This window comes from Mobula birostris, chromosome 14, assembly GCF_030028105.1.
Source record: "Mobula birostris isolate sMobBir1 chromosome 14, sMobBir1.hap1, whole genome shotgun sequence".
Taxonomy (NCBI): domain Eukaryota; kingdom Metazoa; phylum Chordata; class Chondrichthyes; order Myliobatiformes; family Myliobatidae; genus Mobula; species Mobula birostris.
The window spans coordinates 13,861,201-13,882,901 of record NC_092383.1 but is presented as its reverse complement, the minus strand read 5'-3'; the positions used below and the strand labels follow the sequence as shown (position 1 = coordinate 13,882,901).

At 42.8% G+C, this 21,701-nt stretch overlaps 1 protein-coding gene across 2 annotated transcripts; it reads left to right on the top strand.

Annotated features, from left to right (window-relative positions):
- The first annotated feature begins 261 nt into the window (after positions 1-261).
- On the top strand, positions 262-20,838 carry rlbp1b (retinaldehyde binding protein 1b). Of its 2 annotated transcripts, none has more exons than XM_072277697.1 (7): positions 262-273; positions 572-700; positions 5,469-5,673; positions 11,432-11,610; positions 14,212-14,370; positions 16,925-17,035; positions 20,648-20,838. In XM_072277697.1, the coding sequence occupies exons 1-7, from the start codon at positions 262-264 to the stop codon at positions 20,798-20,800; spliced, it is 948 nt and encodes a 315-aa protein (XP_072133798.1). In that variant the 3' UTR covers positions 20,801-20,838. The 2 variants fall into 2 exon arrangements, with proteins under 2 accessions (XP_072133798.1, XP_072133797.1); XM_072277696.1 differs by having other exon boundaries at positions 569-700.
- The last annotated feature ends 863 nt before the right edge of the window (positions 20,839-21,701 follow it).

The window sequence follows — 21,701 nt, the reverse complement described above, 5'->3', positions numbered from 1 at the left end:
GCTTCTTCCCCCTTTCCTTTCCTTCTGATGAAGGGTCTCGACCTGAAACACTGACCGTTTATTCCCCTCCACAGATGCTGTCTGACTTACTGAGTTCCACCAGCACTTTTGTGTATGTTACTCTGGATTATCAACATCTGCAGAATCTCTTGTGCTTTTGAGGAATTAAAAACCTGTTCATTTTCTTGCACTCCTACTGCTGGCTAATAATATTTTGTTTACTCTTTCAGCATTTAAAACAAATTGGACATTCTGGGAAAAATGGCTGAGATTGTAAGTATGCAAAAAATTCCACATTATTTTGTTTTGATATTCCAAATTATTAATAGTTAACACAATAGAAAGTAGAGGGGCTTACTGTGATCTATTACCAGCTGACAGAGTTACTTAAATTATCGTAAGGGCAAATTAGTGAGGAAACTACATTTTTACAAAAGGCAGCCCTCTTACCCTTAGTTCATGTCAATGTGTGTCCTGATCTCTCCACTGATGAACCATCCATCTGCTACGTTTAGCTGCTTATAATTTCATTACTAAAATATTGTCATCGGTCTGTCCCTTTCTTTAGCAGACAGGAACATTCCGGGTGGTTTCCGAGGAGGAGCAAGAACTACGCACTAAACTTGAGCACCTTACCACCAAGGATCATGGGCCAGTGTTTGGCAAGTGTGAACTGCTACCTCCTCACACTCTCCAGAAGGTCAGTGAGTCAGCTCTCTGAGTTTCAGGGAGAGAGAGTCCAGGCTGGTTGGCTGCACAGCTTCCTGCATTATCCATCAGAATCAGGTTTAATTTGTTAACTTCGCAGCAGCAATACAATGTAAGATATAATAATAGAGGGAAAATGCGAATTACAGGAAAAATATAGTTAAATAAGTTGTGCAAAAAAATAGAAATTAAAAAAAGTAGTGAGATAGTGTTCATGGATTTAGTGTCCATTCAGAAGTCAGATGACAGAGGGAAAGAAGCTGTTCCTGAATTGTTAAGTGTGTGCCTTCAGGCTCCAGTACCTCCTTCCTGATGGTAGCAATGAGAAGAGGGCATATCCTGGGTGGTGGGGTCCTTAATGGTGGATGCCACCTTTTTGAGGCACTGCTCCTTCAAGATGTCCTGGATACCACGAAGGCTAGTGCCCATGATGGAGCTGACTAATTTTACAGCTCTCTGCAGCTTACTCCAATCCTATGCCCCCCTCCCCCCATACTAGTCGATGATGCAGCCATTTAGAATGCTCTCCACAGTACATCTGTAGAAATTTGCTAGTATTTTTGTGACATACCAAATCTCTTCAAACTCCTAACGGAAGATAGCCATTGTCTTGCCTTCTTTATGGCTGCCTTGCTATATTGGGTCCAGATTAGGTCCTCTGAGATATTGAGAGCCAAGGACTTGAAGTTGCTCACTCTCTCCACTTCTGATCCCTCTACGAGGACTGGTGTGTGTGTCTCTCTCTCTCTCTCACACACACACACACACACACACACACAAACACAATCTCTTTCTCTCTCAAATGTGAAGCTGAAGGTAGACTGACTGTCGAAGGACATGTACCGTGCAAGACACAAACAATCTTTTTCTCTCGCTCTCAAGTATAAAGATGATGGAATACAGACTGTCAAGAGCAATGCTGAGATCACAGTAGCTCATAGCCATATTAGCTGGAAAGGCCTTGATAGGCTCGATGTGGAAAGGATACTTCCATGAGTAGGAAAGTCCGGGATCCAAGGTTATAGCCTCAGAATGAAGGGACGGCTTTTAGGACTGCAATGAAGGGGAATTCTTCAACCAGAGGGTGGTGAATCTGTGGAATTCTTTGCCTCCACATGCTGTGGAGGCCAAGTCATTCGATATATTTGAAATGGAGGTTGATAGGTTCTTGATTAATAAGGGTGTATTATGGCAGAGATTGGTTCTTGATTGCTAAGGCGGTGAAGGTTTATGGGGACAAGACTGGAGAAGGGTTTGAAAGAAACAAAAATTCCTTGATTGAAGTCAGAGTGGATTGAAGCATCAGGAGAACACATACCAATCCTTGTCAAGAGGTCAGCAATAGAAAAGGTGAACAGCTTCACGTTCCTGGATGTCAACTTTTCAGGTGTGTGCACGTGCAATATGCATTCACACACAAATACAGGATGAAAATAAAATGAAACAGGTGAAAACACCAAGTAGGTCAAACAGCACCTGTCAAAAAGGAAACAGAGTTAAAGTTTCAAAGACTTCAAAAACATCAGAAACGTGAAAGGGAGAAAACAAGTCAGATGTAAGTTGCATAATATATTGGAAACAGATGGATATGTACAAATATATTGAAATTTAATCGTACCTGCATTTGCAACCACACAAAGGGGTCCTTAACTCTTTCAGGTTTTTGGTGCACAAATCTCAAACTAGTGGGACATAGGTTTCATGATTAGAGGAGATGTGAGGAAGAATATTTTCATGCAGGGGTGTTCATAATCTGGAACTCCATTCCTGGTGGAAGCATGTACTCAACTTTTAAGTATTTGGATGGATGCTTGCAGAGTGTTGGTAAGTGGGATTTGTATAGATAAATTATTAATGGGCAGCATGAACATGTAGGGCCTGTTTCTGATTTGTATGTCTCAATGACTGATAGTCTCTGAGATTCATTTCTGACCACTTGAAACAAGGACCGTTGAGGGAACTATGGTGAAACTTGTTCACCACTCTTGCTACGTCTAGTTAGTTCAATATTGTTTCCTAAAAACTCAACATCATCATGTCTTGGATCAGTTATCATTCAATAACAGGAAAGCAAAGCACTAGGGATATTGGAAAGATGGTGGGGACATTGGAGGTCAGGCAGCATCTGTGGAAAGAGAAACAGGTTCAGATTCCTTCACCAGAATTGGGAAAATGAGAAACAGGTTGGTCTAGATCGCAGAGTAGGTGGGGCAGACAATGTGTGGAACAAATATGTTTTTCTCTGATTGGGTGAATCAATGAGGTAGTTAAGGTAAGATTGTGCTTCATTTTGTAATGCGTTGCTGATGTTGTATAATCTGTGTAATTCACAAATTCAAGAAAGTCTGCAGGTGCTGGAAATCCAAGCAGCGCACACACATTGTTGGAGGAATTTAGCAGGATAGACAGCATCTATGGAAAAGAGTAAACAGTTGTGTTTCAGGACGAGACCCTTCTTAAAGACTGAGAGGGGAGGGGGCAGATGCCTAAATTAAAAGGTGGAGGGAGGGGGGGAAAGGCAACTGGAAGGTGATAGGTGAAGCCAGGTGGGTGGAAAAGGTCAAGGGCTGGAGAAGAAAAAATTCATAGGAGAGGAAAATGGACAATAGGAGAAAGGGAAGGAGGAGGGGACCCAGGGGAAGTAACAGACAGAAGTAAAAGGTCAGAGTGGGGAATTGGGGGTGGGGGGTGGTGGCAGGGGTGGATTTTCCTAACCAGAAAGAGAAATCAAAATTCATACCATCAGGTTGGAGGGTACCCAGACAGAATATAAGGTGTTGCTCCTTTACCCTGTGAGTGGGTTCATCTGTGTAATAATGTATAGTTTGACCACACAAAAAAGGAAAATAAAGAATGTCATTTTTGCTTCTCTCTTAGTTCTGATACAGGATTCTGAACTTGATGGTTTCTCTTTTCACGGTTAAGCATTTTCTAATTTATATCAGGTTTCTGCTATCTGCCGTGTTTTCTTTTGACTTCCAGAAGAGGAGAACTGTCTTAAGGTGAAGGCAGGTAAAATAATAGAAGTTTAACATCTGCCTGTTCTCATAGCTGGATATCAGAATCTGAATCAGGTTCATTCTCACTGGCGTACATGACATGAAATATGTTGATTTGTGGTAGTGGTACAATGCAATGGTAAACTTACTATAAATTACAAAAATCCTTAAATAGTGCAAAAAAAAAGGAATAACAAGGTGCATGAATGGTTTATCTGGTCCCAACATATCAATGCAGTTAAAAAGAAGGCAAGACAGTGACTATACTTCATTAGGAGTTTGAAAGAGATTTGGTATGTCAACAAAAACACTCAAAAACTTCTATAGATGTGCCAGGGAGCGGTGTCTCAGAAAGGCGGTGTCCATTATTAAGGAGCCCCAGCACCCAGGGCATGCCCTTTTCTCATTGTTACCATCAGGTAGGAGGTACAGAAGCCTGAAGAAACATACTTAACAATTCAGGAACAGCTTCTTCCCCTCTGCCAACCAATTTCTAAATGGACATTGAATCCATGAACACTAACTCACTTATTTAATATATACTATTTCTATTTTTGCATGATTTTTAATCTATTCAATATACACATACTGTTATTTATTTATTTGTTTTCCTTCTATATTATCTATTGCATTTAAATGCTGCTGCTAAGTTAACAAATTTCACGACACATGCTGGTGATAATAAACCTGATTCTGAAATCTGACAGCAGAGGTGAAGAAGCTGTTCCTGAAATATTAAGTGTGGATCTCCAGGCTCCTGTATCTTCTCCTTCATGGTAGCAACGAGATTAGAGCATATCCTGGATGGTTAATGGATGCATAGGGTGTTGAGAAAGGGTTGTGCTCAGTCACTGGTTGATTGCTACAGTTACTTAGGAGGCTGAATCTATTAGTCTAGCGATGGAAAAATGTTTTGTGAATTCCTGCATTGTCTAAAACTCTACTTCAAAGGCAGCAAGGCCTTCAAAGCAGAGATCTGAAAAAAATTATCTCATGCCTACTAACAGTATACAATGAGCAAGTAGCTTGGTGTTAAGTCTACATAGATAGCTGCCATTTAAAAGGGCTATCCTTATTATCCTTTGAATTGGGGTCAGTGAACTTCACCATGTCAAGTCAAGACAAGAATAGTCAGGATTAGAGTTTTATTTACCATCTGTTTTGTTTAAGTGTCACAGAAGAAGCTATCTGCACGTGTTGTTTGACATGCTGAACAGTTCAACCGAGTCACACTAGCGGATGGCTTTATGTGAGCAGCGTTCTTTCCCCTGCTGATTATCAGAACAGATACCTGAGTATGCTAAAAAGTAGTCGTGCAATCTCTTTTTCCAAATATGAAACCAGCTGGCGGAAAAGGCTATGTACAACAGATGCTGAGGTGTTTAGTTACCCAGTCTCACACAAACATCTTTAACAACTGCTAATCTACTACAATCATCAGTCGACTTTCAGACCTCTCCAGCATTACTTCTGAAACCAATTTCCTAGATATTTCTTCTCTTATATGAATGTTCCATTATAACACTAGGGAAAATATATTTTTAAATTAAGCTTAATTGTACCATTGCATCTTTATTTGCAAATTTTTTTCCCTTTTAAGAAATTCTCAAACATATAAAATTGACTTTTTAATTTAAGCAAATTTCTTTCAATGGGATAAGTTAATAGTAAATTATATCGTGATTGAAGTTCAACCCAAAGGTCACCCAAGGCGGCAGAACTTTCTGCAGAACGATTCTCATCTTCCTTTTCTCTCCAAAGGCCAAGGATGAATTGAATGAGACAGAAGAGAAACGGGTGATGTGTGTGAAAGAGCTTCACAACCTTATTGAGGACTATGCCAACTCAGGAGAGGAGTTTGCCAAGACTGTGTTTGAGAAAACAAAAGACAAAGATGATTCTTTCTTCCTGAGATTCGTAAGAGCAAGGAAGTTTGACGTGAAAAGGTCTTATGATCTCCTCAAAGGTACGGAAATCAGCTTCCTAACACGTATTAGATACTGATTTTCCAGAAACACCTCATCTGATTTTGTATACAAGCTAATTCCTTAAATTGTATTTGGTTGGGCAAGAAATGATTTTGTCAGGCCTGTTCCCACTGACACCTCCCAATCTCCACCCATCTAATAGGACTCACCTGCCACCAATTCCAAACTGCAGCCTATTTGACCCCAGTTCTCATCCATCCTAAGAACCACTACCCTCTCTGCTTGATAAATAGTTCACCAAATCCTCAGGATCACCCCTACCTTTCACGTGTCCGGCCTCAAGCCCACTGCCTATGGACCAGTCAACCCACCTGAGCCTGCACCTGTGCAACTTATGATGGTGGAAGATGGTTCACTGCTTGATTGATTCACGTCTTCATGGATGGAGTATGCAGTACCTGGTTGACTGGGAAGGGTATAGCCTGAAAGAGAGGTCTTGGGTGCCATCCACTTACATCTTGGGTGCATCATTCATCAATAAGTTCCACTGGACCCATCCGGATAGTCCTGGGCTATCGGGTGCTGGCTGTAAGGGTTGGGGGAAGGTCCTATCAGGCCTGCTCCCACTGACACCTCCCAGCCTGCACATAAATGTGAGCACCTCCCAGTCTCCTTCGAGCTAACATGATTCACCAGTCGCCCATTCCAGACACCAGCCGCAGCCTATTTAACCTCAGTTCTCATCCACAGTCCTTGTTCACTCATTGAACCAGCTGGCCTCAACACATTGCTCCTAACCTGCACTTTACCTGCCTAAAGTTTGCCTTATTGCTTGTCGTGTTTAGTTTCTGTTCTCTCTTGTTTTGTGGCCCTCAGTGGCTTGTTATTTTGCAGACTACTATGAAAGATATTGCTGACCACTAAATTTTCTCCACTGGTCTACCTTTGGGCCAAGCCACCTCCACATTTCCTGACAGACTTATCTTTACTGGTTTGTGAATGAGGAGATGATTGACCTTCGTATCCACGTTGCTTCCAGATGGTGGAGGACTTAGACTCAGTTCAGCCAATAGCTCCAACAATGAAGTTCAAAGTAAATTCGTTATCAATGTACATATATGACACCATATACAACACTGAGATTCATTTTCTTGTGGGCATACTCAATAAATCTACAGAATAATAACCATAACAGAATCAAAGACCGCCCAATGAGGGTGCTCAGCCAAAGTGCAAAGAACAACTAACTGTGCAAATATAAAAGAAGAAATAATAAATAAACAATAAATATCAATGGAACAATTGCTTTGACGGCTGGGATGGCATTGTGGCAAATGACAACTGTGCTATCATTCCATTCGAGTATGATGCTCTTCTGAGGGCTTGTTCCATTAATGCAAAATGACCGTGCGTGACTTTGTTTAACATGGAGAAGTTAATGCATGGGCAGCCACCACACAGTCCTTGACAGATTGGTGTCAGGGTCCAATGGCATGGGTTATAAAATGACTGGGGACTCTTCACTGCCGTTGAGGTGTATCATCATCTACTGCCAGCTCTACTGTTGAGGTCTTTGTTGGATCACTCTTTGTCTGGAACCTCCCCTTGACCTTACCATCATGGGTGACCCGACCAGGAAGGAGCTAGCATCGCTCTTGGGATCTCAGGAACTCAGAAGCCTCTCCACCATGTCAAGGTGACGGTCCTCAGAGAAGTGTGCTAAATACTGTGTGGACATTCATGGTTGGCCAACTCATCTTTGTTTTGACAACAAGAGGATCTTTATAGAGGAGGACTTGGTCGATGAATTTCTGCTACTTTACCAAGATGCAAGGCACAAACCAGATAATATATCCTCAGAGTCAGAGTCAGTCAGGATGATTATCACTGACATATGTTGAGAAATCTGTTGTTTTCCCAGCACTGAGGCAATACAATACATTAAAAAATTACCATAGGTTACAATAAGAAATATAATAAATAAATAAATAAATAATGTGAAAGAGTAAAATATTGAGGTCGTGCTCAAGGGTTGAAAGATCTGATGGTGGAGGGGAAGTAGGAGTTCTTGAAACGTTTTTTGTGTGTGTGTTTGTGTGTGTGTGTGTTTTCAGGCTCCCTGATGGTAGTAATGAGTAGAGGGCATGTCCTGGGTAGTGAAGGACTTTCCCGGCAGATGCCACCTTCTTGAGGCTCCACCTTTGAAGATGTCCCCTATGGTAGGAGGCTTGTGCCTATGGAGGAGCTGGACATAACCCTCTTTTTCAATACTGTGCATTGGAACCTCCATACCAGATGGTAATAAAACCAGTCAGATCTCCATGGCATATCACTAGAAATTTATCGAGTTTATTATGAATTTATTGAGATGTATAGATTCATGAGAGGCATCGACAGGATGAATGCACAGTCTTATTTTTCTCCCAGAGTTGTGGAATACAGAACTAGAGGGCACAGATTTAAAGTGAGAGAGAAAAGATTTCAGAGAAACCTGAGGGACCACTTCCTTTAATCCTGGTTTGTGAGAGTAAAATGGTGAAGTGGTGTTCATGGGTTCAGAAATCTGACGGTGGAGGGGAAGAAGCAGTTCCTAAAAAGTTGAGTGTGTGACACTGAAGGCATGGCAACACGTGGGAGCTATCCCCAGCACATTATGGACTGTGTTGGTTATTGATGCAAACAACACGTTTCACTGTATGTTTCGATGTAAATGCAACAAATAAAGCTAACCTTTAATATTTTATATCTTTGCTTTTGTTGACCACTGAGCACTGAATGGTTGCCTGGGGGTCATTACCATCACAACCAACTTAGATACAAGCACCTCTCACTTGGAGAAATTTCTGACCAACCAGCTGCAGAAGCTTACCCTTCTCACCCAGGGACACAAGAGCAATTGCCTTCTCCTTTCTTTTCATCCTGGCTCTCTCGATATATACAGGAAACTGAATCACAACCAACAATAGATTTGATTTCTGTGGAGTCCCACACTCAAACCTCCCTCAAAATCTAATCACTAGATGAGAAAGGGGTCAATTGACCGAGATACTCATTAAACTGGAGACTTGTTTCCTCGGTCTGTTGTGCAGTAATTGCTCTTGAAAAAGAGCCCAATATTTGGCATGGGAATGTCCATCTTTTATGAATTAATTAATGGCTTCTCCAAACATAAGGTTCTTTTTATCACATAGAAGACACAGCATACATTGTCTGTCAGTAGAGCAAACCAGGAAAGAAACAACTGAGAGCAGGAAAAGGAGTAAATTCTGATGCCTAAATAAAAAATCCAGAAAACTTTCAAATAAATGAGAGATGAAATGGTTAAAACCTGCTGATCTACCAACCCTCTGAAGAATGGTCAAGACTGCAAGGAATCAGATGTGCTGACTACTGATCATCAGCAGAAACCACTGTTTCATTGCACCAGCCAAAGAATTAAGCAGAACATACACTCAGTGGCCACTTTATTAAGTACTTCCTGTACCTAATAAAGTGCTCACTGAGTGTATGTTCATGGTCTTCTGCTGCTGTAGCCCATCCACTTCAAAGTTCGGTGTGTTGTGCATTCAGAGATGCTCTTCTGCACACCGCTGTTGTAACGTGTGGTTATTTGAGTTACTGTCACCTTCCTGTCAGCTCAAACCAGTCTGGCCATTCTCCTCTGACCTCTCACATTAACAAGGTGTCTTTACCCACAGAACTGCCGCTCATTGGATGCTTTTTTTTTGTGTGTTTCTTTTCACAACATTCGCTGTAAACACGGGAGACGGTTGTGTGTGAAAATCCCAGATCATCAGTTTCTGAGAGATTGAAGCCACCCTGATGGGCACCAACAATCATTCTACGGTCAAAGTCACTTAGATCACATTTCTTCCCCATTCTGATGCTTGGTCTGAACAACTGAATCTCTTGACCATGACTGCATGCCTTTATGCATTGAGTTGCTGCCACGTAATTGACTGATTAGATATTTGCATGAGCAAGCAGGTGTACAGGTGTACCTAATAAAGTGGCCACTGAGAGTACAGCAAAAAGCAGCACGGAGGTGTAGTTATAAGCAGAAGAGAAGCTGCAGATGGTGGAAATCCAGAGTAACACACAAAATGCTGGACTTGCAGGTGAAGTGTTGCTTCAATTAGGACTGTTTGGGGTCCTGAATGGCGGTGAGGGAGAAGCTGAACAGGCAAGTATAGCACTTTCAGGAGGGAGAAGATGTGGAGGGACGATCGAACAAGAGAATCACAGGAAAGCAATCCCTGCAAAAAGCAAAGAGTTGTGGGGGGTGGGGGGGGAGAAGGAGGTAAAAATGTGTTTTGTGATAGAAGCCTGTTGAAGATGGCAGAAGTTGCAGAGCATAAAGTGCTGGAAGTGGAGCCTCATCCTGACTTCTTTCCCCTTCCTTTCCAGTCCTGATGAAGGGTCTCGGCCTGAAACATCAACTCTTTATTCCTCTCCATAGGTCTGCTGAGTTCCTCTAGCATTTTTTCTGTGTGTCAGAGGTGTAGTTAGTAGAGCTGTTGTCTCACAGACAATGATCCCTGCTTTAGTGAACGTATGGCCCTTCTGGCTAAAGGGAATAGGGGGTATGGAGGGAAGGCAGGTACAGGGTTCTGAGTTGGATGATCAGCCATGATCATACTGAATGGCGGTGCAGGCTCGAAGGGCCGAACGGCCTACTCCTGCACCTATTTTCTATGTTTCTATAACAACTCGGCCTCCACATCTATCTGGAGTAGAGAATTTCTAAGATTCATCACCTTCTGAGTAAAGATATCACTCCTTGTTAGGCTATCCCTTATTCTGCAATTTTATCCCTGGTCCTAGGTTCCTCAAGACAGGGGAAGCATCCTCCATAAACCTTGCCTGCCAAATTTCTTCAAAGGGCAGCACTGTAGCGTAGTGGTTACCTTAATGCTATGACAGCACCAGCAACGCGGGTTCAATTCTGCCTCTGAAGCAAGGAGTTTATATATTCTCCCCATGAGCACTTGCATTTGCACCAGGGGCTCCGATTTCCTCCCACATTCCAAAGTTAATTGGACACATGGGTGTATTTGGATGGGCTCACTGGGACAGATGGGCCTATTACCATGCTGTTACTCTAAATAAATAAAATAGCTTTGTAAATTTCTCTAAACACGAGAGATTTTGCGGATGCTGGATATCTGGAGGAACTCAGCAAGTTGGGCAGCATCCATGGAAAGGACTGAACAGTTGACATTTCGGGCCGAGATCTGGAGTTCCTCCAGCACTTTGTATGCACTGTAAATCTTCTTATTCTTCTAAAATCCTGATCTAATCTACTCAGCTCCACTCTTATAACAAATCTGTCACCCCTGGAACCCATGTCGTGAATACTGACAACACACATCAAAGTTGCTAGTGACCGCAGCAGGCCAGGCATCATCTCTAGGAAGAGGTACAGTCGACATTTTGGGCCAAGGCCCTTCGTCAGGACTAACTGAAGGAAGAGTTAGTAAGAGATTTGAAAGTGGGAGGGGGAGGGGGAGATCCAAAATGATAGGAGAAGACAGGAGAGGTAGGGATGGAGCCAAGAGCTGGACAGGTGATTGGCAAAAGGGATACGAGAGGATCATGGGACAGGAGGCCTAAGGAGAAAGAAAAGGGTGGGGGGGAACCCAGAGGATGGGCAAGGGGTATAGTGAGAGGGACAGAGGGAGAAAAAGGAGAGGGAGAGAAAAAGCATGTGTGTATATAAATAAATAATGGATGGGTACATTGCATTGCAATACCAACACAAATAGGCTGATTAACCCAGTTTTCTTTCCCCACTAGGTTACGTGCGTTTCCGTGAACAATACCCTGAACTCTTTGAGAATCTGACACCAGAGGCCGTCCGCTGCACCATTGAGGCGGGTTACCCTGGCATTCTCACAAACCGGGACAAGTATGGCCGTGTCGTCTTGCTCTTCAAGATCGAGAACTGGGATTACGAGGAAATCACTTTCGATGAGGTAACAGTACTTGTGTCCGGTGAGAAATCAAACAATACATGCAGACGCTGGAAATCTGAAATAAAAACAGAAAATGCAAGAAGCATTCAACAGGTTTGGAAGCATCAGGCTTATTATTTCAGGTCAGACTGTAACGTAGTTTTTCTCTTCACAGATGCTGCCTAACCTGCAGGGTGTTTCCAACATTTTCTGTTTTTAGTTCTGATTCTTGTATGTTGCAACCTCAAACAGAATACCAAAAAGGATGTTTCCAAGCAATTGTTCCAAGGGTGTTTAAGAGGCAAACAGCTTAGAAACAAATCCTTCAGCTGACTGTTTCTGTGTCAGCAATAGACCACCCATTTACACAAGTTCTATGTTAATATAATTTGTTATTTTGCCAGATTCTTGTGAACTCCTCACAGATTTTACCACTTATGTGCACACGAGGGATAACTAACAGTGAATACTTTACCTACCAACTTACATATCTTTGGGATGTAGGAGGAAACCAGAGCACCTGGAGGAAACCCACATGGTCATAGGCAAACTCTACATAGACAGCATCCAAGGTTAGATTTGACCCTGGAGTTTTGGTGCTGTGAGGCAGTAACTCTCACTATGCTGTTGGACTTTCCCCTTTTTTTACTTTTTTCCCCATCTGAAGGCCTAGTCATGGAAAATATATTTGCATATAACCACTGGTAATTTACTGCTTTCATGGCCAAACCCTTATCAAAACCACCCAAACATCGCTTCTAGGCCTCATGACCATGAAAAAGATCAAGCATGGTCTCTAATGAGCTTGAGTTTTACGCTTGCGAGTTAAAAAGACCCCAGCTGTATCCTGAATTGAACGTGGGTTTTACAAGTTGGAGACTTTTGTCTGCTCCAGGCATATCCACAAACCACAGGAGTGTGATGTTATGGTGGCTGGAGTTATTTTCAGAGAGAAGTCTTCGTGGCCAAGACTCACATAAGAAGCTCTGAAAATTCAATAACTAGACTAACTGGCAGACCATAAAATCATAAGACAATAAGGCATAGGAGGAGAATTAAGACATTTGGCCCATTGAGTCTGCTCTGCCATTCAATCACGGCTAATCCTTTTTCTCCCTTCCTCAGCCCCACTCCCTGGCCTTCTCCCCGTGACCTTTGATGCTGTGGTCAATCAAAACCTAGCAAACTCTGCCTTAGATACACCCGACAACCTGGCCTCCACAGCTGTCTGTGGTAACAAATTCCACAAATTCACCACCCTCTGGCTAAAGAAATTTCTCCACATCTTTGTTTTAAATGGACACCCCTCCATCCTGAGGGTGTGCCCTCTTGTCCTAGACTCTCCTACAATGGGAAACATTTTTTCCACATCTACGTCTAGGCCTTTCAACATTCGGAAGGTCTTAATGAGAACTGCCCCCCCCCCCCATCCTTCTAAATTACAGACCCAGAGCTATCAAACATTTCTCGTATGATAACCCTTTAATTCCCGGAATCACCTTTGTGAACCTCCTCTGAACCCTGTCCAATGCCAGCACATCTTTTCTTAAATGAGGAGACACAGTAGATTGGCAGGGGAATGTGTGGGGTATAATATCTGGGGGTTTAAATTCTTGCCATGGCTTAAGCCCCTAGATTGCAACTTTTCAGAATGTCTTGGGCGATCTTATGAATTGTTATTGAGGAGAGGTAAAACCCAGCAGTCTGTATTAGCCAGAGCAGCTACACCGGTCATTCTGGCTTGGGTTAGATGTGGAGGCTCTATCTGCACCTGTCATGTGCAGGGAAATTAGAGAACCAAGTCTTCATCTCAAAAAGTCTTTCAGCATCTGCAGCAAAGTGACATGCTAAGGTAGCGTAGCAGTTAGTGCAACTCTATTAAAGCTCAAGGAGTTGGACTTCAGAGTTTAATTCCGACATCCTCTGTAAGAAAGGTTGTTTGTGCACGGGTTCCTCCCAAAATCCAAAGACGTACCGGTTAGTAGGTTAATTGGTCGTTGTAAATTGCCCTGCGTTAGGATAGGGTTAAATAGGTGAGTTGCTGGGCAGTGCAGCTCGTCGGGCCAGAAGGGTCTGTTCTGCTCTGTATCAATAAATAAGTAAATAATAAAAGATCCCAGTGAACACAAACCCAGCAAAGATGAAAACTGAGGGCCATTCCCAGGAGGATGTGATCCTTGCCCACTTATCCAAAAAAATGGCTGATTCTCAGCATTGAGCATTGGAAGATTATCTGACTGTAAATGACATTGTTCCTCCTTTCACTCTGCCCTCCCCCCATTAAACACACACATTATCAACAGGGATTACTTAATAGGAGTAGAAATCCCAGGTATATTCTTCCCGTTTCTAATTATACGTCCCACATGCACCAAGTACAAATCACATGACTCAGTGAACAGCAGGCCTCAGTGCTTGATTGGTTGGTTATCTAATCATCAGAGGTCATCCTCATTCTTCTATTCCAATGTACAATGATCAAGCAGAGGTATCTTGGTGCTGGTGCCATTTGGTGCAATACCTCAGTGAGCTTTACTGAAACTCACTGAAAGGGCTTTCGTTTCAGAGACCTGAACCATAAAAATGATTGGGTGTGATGTGAGCTGCTCTCTTTCTCGTCAGATCCTACGTGCTTACTGTGTGATCCTGGAGAAACTTCTTGAGAACGAGGAGACGCAGATTAATGGATTTTGCATCATCGAAAATTTTAAGGGATTTACAATGCAACAAGCATCTGGTATTAAAACCTCAGAACTCAAGAAAATGGTGGACATGCTTCAGGTGAGCATCAGAAGCAATAACCAGGGATTAAAGATTACATTAATATTATCTGTTACACGCGCTTTGAAGCACACAGTGAAATGCATCATTTGCATCAAATCAGATCAGTGAGGATTGTGCCAGGCAACCTGCAAGTGTTTCTACGCTTCCAGTGCCAACATAGCATGCCCACAACTCACTAACCCTAACTGTACTTCTTTGGAATGTGGGAGGAAACAGGAGCACTCGGAGGAAACCTATGTAATCACAGGAAAAACATACAAATTCTTTACAGACGTTGGCGGGAATCGAACCTCATTGCTGGTACTGAAAAGTGTTTGTGCTAACCAGCACACTATTGTGCCACACCACTGTTAGGGGTTTGTGTTGGAAATTGAAAGAGCGTTTATTATCTTTTCATTTCCTTTTAAAGGAATTTACGAGCGGTGATTGATAAGTTCGTGGCCTAAGGTAGAAGGAGATGAGTTATTAGCTTCAAACTTTCTGCATAATCACTCAAAGAGTTGAACTGCACATGCATGTAACAAGAGCTGTATAACTCATCTCCTTCTACCTTAGGCCACGAACTTATCAATCACCCCTGCTGTGGTCCAAGACGCCGACTTCTACAAAGAAGGGATCTGTATTCTCTACGACCGCTGGACTATGTGTGTAAATGTAGGAGGGGACTATGTTGAAAAATAAAGGTGCTAGGTTTCCAAAGATTGACTCCTTCTACCTTAGGCCACGAGTTTATCAATCACCCCTGATAAGTTCCTTTTATTTTGACTTACTGGATGGCAGGGTGGAGATATCTCTCTACCAAAGGAGATGTAAGGTGTAGCACCTGCTTAGATCCACTGTCCCCCCCCCCCCACAACGGTTTACAATACAGGTGACCCAGTTTCAATTCCCGCCACTGTAAGGAATTTGTTCATTCTCCCCGTAACCACGTGGGTTTCCTCCGGGTGCTCTGCTTTCCTCCCACAGTCCAAAGACATAGCAGTTGGTAGATAAATTGGTCATTGTAAATTATCCCATGATTAGGCCAGGAGTAAATCAAGGATTGCTGAGCAGTGCAGTTCGAAGGCCGGAAAAGCCCATTCCACTCTGTATCTCAATAAATAAAAAATAAATATTGCAAGTCCTGGTTACGCGATCACTGATGCCAGGCAGAAACTCTCTGAAGAGTATCGATAATGGCTGGGGGTCACCTGTCTTGCAAACCACTTCTGTAGAAAAGTTTCCAAGAACAATCAAAGTCATGGATAGAGAAAAGAATAACACCAATGTGAATGGGGTCTTCTTCACAGGCTTAAAACAGGTGGAAGACCTTGCTCGCCCATGTCATACGACACAGCACGTAATGATGATGATAATCTTGAGTCAATGAGTAGAACTAGCGACCACTAATTCCTTCCGCAACAAAGAAGGGATTCTTGTTGCTACAACTGTGGGGGAAAAGGAATTCTCTACTTATCTGGGTTGGCACTCTGCATCAGGACTGGGTGTGCAGTGGAAGGGAAACCGTATACAGAGAAGAAGCAGAAGCGATGTGACAGGAACCAGTGATTGGTGCATGCTCAACCCGCTCAGCTCCTCCAGCAGATTGTTTGTTCATCCAGATTCCAGTGCTTGCCCTCTCTCGGGTCTTCACTATCCTCAACTCATCTCCCAGTTATTTTGTCTCCATTTCTCCTGATTTCTGAGGTTCTTCTCCACCTGCAGCATTCTACCATTTGGGAACCAGGTCAACAATTTCATTTTTGAACATGTTTGGAGGGTCACGTAGGTAACAAATGTTTACTGAATTCTTCAGTGCTCATTTATTGAAATGTATTGATGTTATACTTAACGTGCAAAGAACAAGTTTCCACTTCCAGCTCTCCCTCACTGTACAGCACAGACCTCCAACAATGAAAGGTCCACAGCAAGCCCTGAGAAAAAGTGGAGAACTTACTGTATTGGGGCGGGGGGGGGGGTGGGCATCTCTCAATGAAGGTTGACATCAATGATTAAATTCACCATCTCCTTCTGTGTACCAGCGTAGGCTTTGGCTATCTGAGTGCTTGAAGATCAAGACCTCAAATCCAGTACAAAACCCATGGACTTCATGTACACCTATAAGACAGGGGCTACCTACAACACACACCTTAAAGCTCTAGGTAGGTTCACCCCATGCTGGATAAGTCAATGTCCTATCCCAGCTCAACATTCCCAGCAATGAGGCCCAATTTACCCTCAGTCAAAGCCTCTGTTTTCACTCCCAACAAAAGCTCTATGAAACTAAAGGAATATTGCGAGATCTATTGTAGTAAGAGCTTACCAGGTAGACAAGGATGTTCTCAAAGTTAAAAAGCTATAACATCCCCACTAATTCCTGGGAATCTCTTGGGTGTCATTGTGAATTCAAAATGAAGAGGCAGCATTCAGGATAGCATTGAAAGCCTTGAGTCCATTGGCCAGAAGTACAGAGAGTAAACAGCAGAAGATGACACCTTCTCCCAGACTAAATATACATCAGACAAGAAAATGGAGAGGAGTTTAATAGTTTGACCCCTGTTTCTCTTTCTAGGACTCCTTCCCTGCTCGGTTTAAAGCCGTCCACTTCATCCATCAGCCTTGGTATTTCACCACCACCTACAACATGGTTAAGCCTTTCTTGAAGGGCAAACTTTTGGAGAGGGTAAGTACATAACAACAGAGACTGTTCTTTTAAGCACTCTTGTTCCTCTAACCAATTGTTCTCACTGAAATCCTAACTAAGATTTGTTCCGTAATGCTCTGCGTATACATTTTTTAGATACCCCAAGCAATTCTCAGTTCTGAATGCAGAAATTGCTCATGCACATATTGAAAGATGAAAGAAAGACAGAATTGCTTTATTTGTCGCATGTACATTGAAACATACAATGAAATGTGTTGTTTGCATCAATGACCAACACAAGTCTGAAAAAATTGTGCTGGGCAGCCTGCAAGTTGCCACACTTTTGGTGCCAACGTAGCATGCCCACAACTCACTGACCCTAACCCATACGTCTTTGGAATGTGGATGGGAACTGGAGTACCTGGAGGCAAACCACATGGTCATGGAGAGAAAATACAAATCCTTTACAGACAGCAGTGGCAATTGAACACTAAATGGTGATGAAATGGTAAGAACGAAAGCAGCAAAATCTTAATCAATTCTTATGGATGTACCAAAGGAACTATCCTCTCCACAAGCATCATGGGTTGGTATGGCAGCTACTCTGACCAAGGCAATGAGAAATTGCAGAGTTGTGAATGTATCTATTCCATCACAGAGACCAAAAGTTCAAAGAACATTTATTATCAAAGTGTGTATACAGAGTACAGCTCTGAGATTCGTCCTCTCACAGGCAGCCATGAAACAAAGAAACACCATGGAACCCGTTCAAGAAAGCATCAAACACCCAATGCGTGAACAAATTGCACAAATGGCCGAAAGCAAGTGAACAACGTACAGAATATCAGACGTTAAACCAGGAGTTGAGTTTTCGGTTTACGTCAGTTCAATGCCGTGCTGCTAGCCCACAGCAGGACATAGACCATAGAACAGTACAGCACAGTACAGGCCCTTCGGTCCACAATGTTGTGCCGACCCTTAAACCCTGCCTCCCATATAACCCCCCCATAGAACATGGAACATAGAACACAGAGCCATTCTTTGCCAAAGCGCCCCAATCCGTATCAATCACTCAAAAACTGCAAAAAAAAGAGTAGCCAGAATCCAGAAAAACATCCAACATGAACCTCAGTCCTCAAAAATGATTCCATAACCTTGTTGATCAATCCTTGCAATGTGAATTCCAAGGCTCCTGCACTTTCCTCTGAGAGCAGCTAGCGAGAGGGATAGGAAGACCGGTCGAATGCTGGCAGACGGCACCGAATACCCACCCGTCCTCTGCTCTCATCCTCATTGATTTCAGCCTTGATCGACCCCTGTATCGGAGAAAAGCAATGGAGTTGATCATGGACTCAGGCCCGGTCTCGAAGTTTCCGGGCTGCACACTCCACTCCAAACCTCACCGAAACCCCTTGAAAAGAACAAAGCACCAGATCACTCAATCGGCGCAAAAGCACAGCATCAAGCTGTAAATCATAGGTTCTAACTGCATGCAGCTTAGTAGCAGGAAGAAGATGACGAAGCAAAACAAGTAGCTTCATGAGCTGTCTGCAGAACGGTGCCTTTGACTGCATTGTTCGTTGGTGCCATCTTGGAGCCTCCCCTCCATTGACTTTGACTTTGCTTGCACTTCTTGAGAAAGCAACCAACAGAATCAATGACTCTTCCCACACCACTCATTCATTCCCTCTCCACTCCCATTGGGCAGAAGACACAAAAGCCGGACACCCTAATTTGTCCCTAAACCCTAATCTGACCTCCACCTTCCCCACATCTCAGTCCCTACACCTTAATCCGACCTCTAACTCCCCCACATCCCTGTCCCTGCACCCTAATCTGACCTCTAACTCCCCCACATCCCAGTCCCTACACCTTAATCCGACCTCTAACTCCCCGACATCCCTGTCCCTAACCCAGAATCTGTCCTCCACATCCCCCACATTCTTGTCCCTACACCCTAATCTGACCTCTAACTCCTCCACGTCCCTGTCCCTGCACCCTAATCTGAGCTCTAACTCCCCACATCTCAGTCCCTAAACCCTAATCTGACCTCCACCTCCCCCACTTCCCTGTCCCTACACCCTAGTCCGACCCCTAGCTCCCCTCTCTGAAACCAAGATCATCCCTGTGAATTAAGAAAGTAACAACTGAGTTTGAAGTCATTGACTTCATCCTTTTGAAGGTTCAGTTGGACTAGTGGATGTTAAACAAACAGGCTGCTATAATACAGGCACCTGACATGTAAAATGAAGTTAATGGTGAGGAAAGAGCCAGTTTTTACCATGTATAAGGACATGAACTATATTTCCATGACTTTGCTGTGAGGGTGCTATGGTCAGATCATGAGAAAAACAGAATACAATTCATAAAGAATATACTCCCAGTCTCTGTTCCTCCAGCTCTCTTATGCTAACTCCTCTTTCCCTTGAATCAACAGACTTTAAATATTTCTTTAGAAATCAAATAAAGTGTACAATCAGAAGACTGTCACTATCTCTCTTATACAAACAGAGGGCAGACAATGCTTTTGATTAGCAGTCTCTTTCTGTGTGGGTACAAAAGAATCTAATCTAAAAACCAAGTGTGATATGTGATGGGGGGGTCACATGATTGGGCAGATGGGAAAATTTACGATAAATTCCCCCAGCATGCATGCACTGAGAGAGCCAGGTAGGTACTGAGGTGCTAAATATTGTATGTGTGTATATATCTATATATATATATATATATATATATATATATATATTTATCTTGATGTCCCTTGTGTAAAGATCCTGCTTGTACCAATAGCTTGGCTCAGTCACAAAGAAGAAGGGAACTAACTGAGCCGTGATTGTGTTAAATGACAGGGTAGGCTTGAGGGGTCTGGTGGTCAACTCTTGCTCCTATTTCCTTGTGTTCTTGTGTTGAGAATTTTTCATGTTTTCTCCCCACCACTGTCTGTCCAACTGACCTGCCCCCTGAATCGTGTCGTAGACCCACTCGCACAGCTGGATCTTGGCCTGGTTTTTTCCCTCACAACAACCCACACCAGGCAATGCCCACAAAACTGGTACAACGTTTCTGCACAAAGTACATCTCATAAATTCCAAGCCGGCCTCTCTTTAGGAAAAACATTCAGCGTAGGTTTTAAGCAACAGACACACACACACAGAATGCTGGAGGAACCCAGTGTGTCAGGCAGTATCTATGGAGGTGAATAAATAGTCAGGACACACCAAATTATAAAGCAACGACAGCAAAACAAACTTTTCCTCCCAGCTTCCCACCCACCCAAGTACATACCCAGTCCTCTAACCTCCATCCTCCAGCCGACTCACGGATTCACAGAAGCTGGGCTTTCAACTTCCCCTGATGACTCACAGAGAATTGCAAACTCAGGGTTCATGCCATTGGGCCTTGACTTCTGGACGTCCAATAGACCTTCAGGCTTTGATCTTCGGTATCATCCATGGACACTCCTCTGAGCCAATTGTTTGGAAGAGAGTCAGTGAGTGAAGGTGGGAGCAGGGTGGTGTTCTGTACTGATGACTTCAGCCAATTATTTGCAATTGAGGTCTAATATTGATGAGTGCAATTTCTGCAAAAATATAGCTTTGGTAGCATCTTAAATTACTAATAACAATGAACAATTATCAATATTTCTTCCAGGTGTATGTCCACGGTGAGGAGCTGGAAAATTTCTTTAAGGAGATTGATATTGATATTCTCCCAGAAGATTTTGGAGGGAATCAACCCAAGTACAATGGCAAAATAATTGCTGAGAAAATCTTTGGTGCTGAGTCAGAAGATACCACCCTTTAATTATTGGTGAATTGCATTGAAGAAAGCCTTAGATAGGGAAGGGGCTGGGGGAGCTGATTGCAGACTAGTTACCACAGGAGCTTGGTTTTCAAAAAGCAACAAATAAACCTGCAGATGCTGGATATCTGGAATAATTGCAGAAAGTGTTGGAGATGCCCAACAGGACAGGCAGCATCTGTGGAGAGTGGAACAGTTAACATTTCAGGTCAGCAACCCTTCATCAGGTAACTAATTAAAGATAACTAATGGAATATTAACTGCATTTCTCCTCCCCACAAATGCTACATGATCTGTGGAATTTTCTTTCAAAATTGTCCAGGCAAAGCATTGCACATATACAATGACCCCTCTTGAAACCTCTCTATATAAATGTGGTTTGATGGCAGGCTTCTAACTGTTCTGTTTTGTAACTTCAAAACATTAAACCAATTCAAAGGAAGATGCAGAGAGTCTGAAAATATGGTGTAACTTTGTCTTTACTTTTAGCGAGGCTCACACGTATCAGGTAGAAGCATGATGTGTGCAAATGAAGTATTGTTACATGTAACCCACAATGAATTATTTAAACGAAAAAGAATACTTAAACAGTATATATACAAGATTACTCAAATATTATCGAAATATTAAACACACAATAGCTACCACTAAGCCAGTTCATCCTTTATCATTGCAATTAAAATAAGCAAATATAAGAATTTTTATGAAGAGTAAAATGCAGTTCCGCCTGTTGTAAGATCGGAGTCCATTGTGCATCATCTTGTATGTCTTTGCAGACTGTTTGATCATCTTGCACGTACAGTGATTGTTTGTCCACTATATCTGACAATGACAGATTTGTGCACTTCTTCTTGTGATGTGAACAACACAAAGAAACCTGTGCAGGAGAGTTCTTAAATTGGAG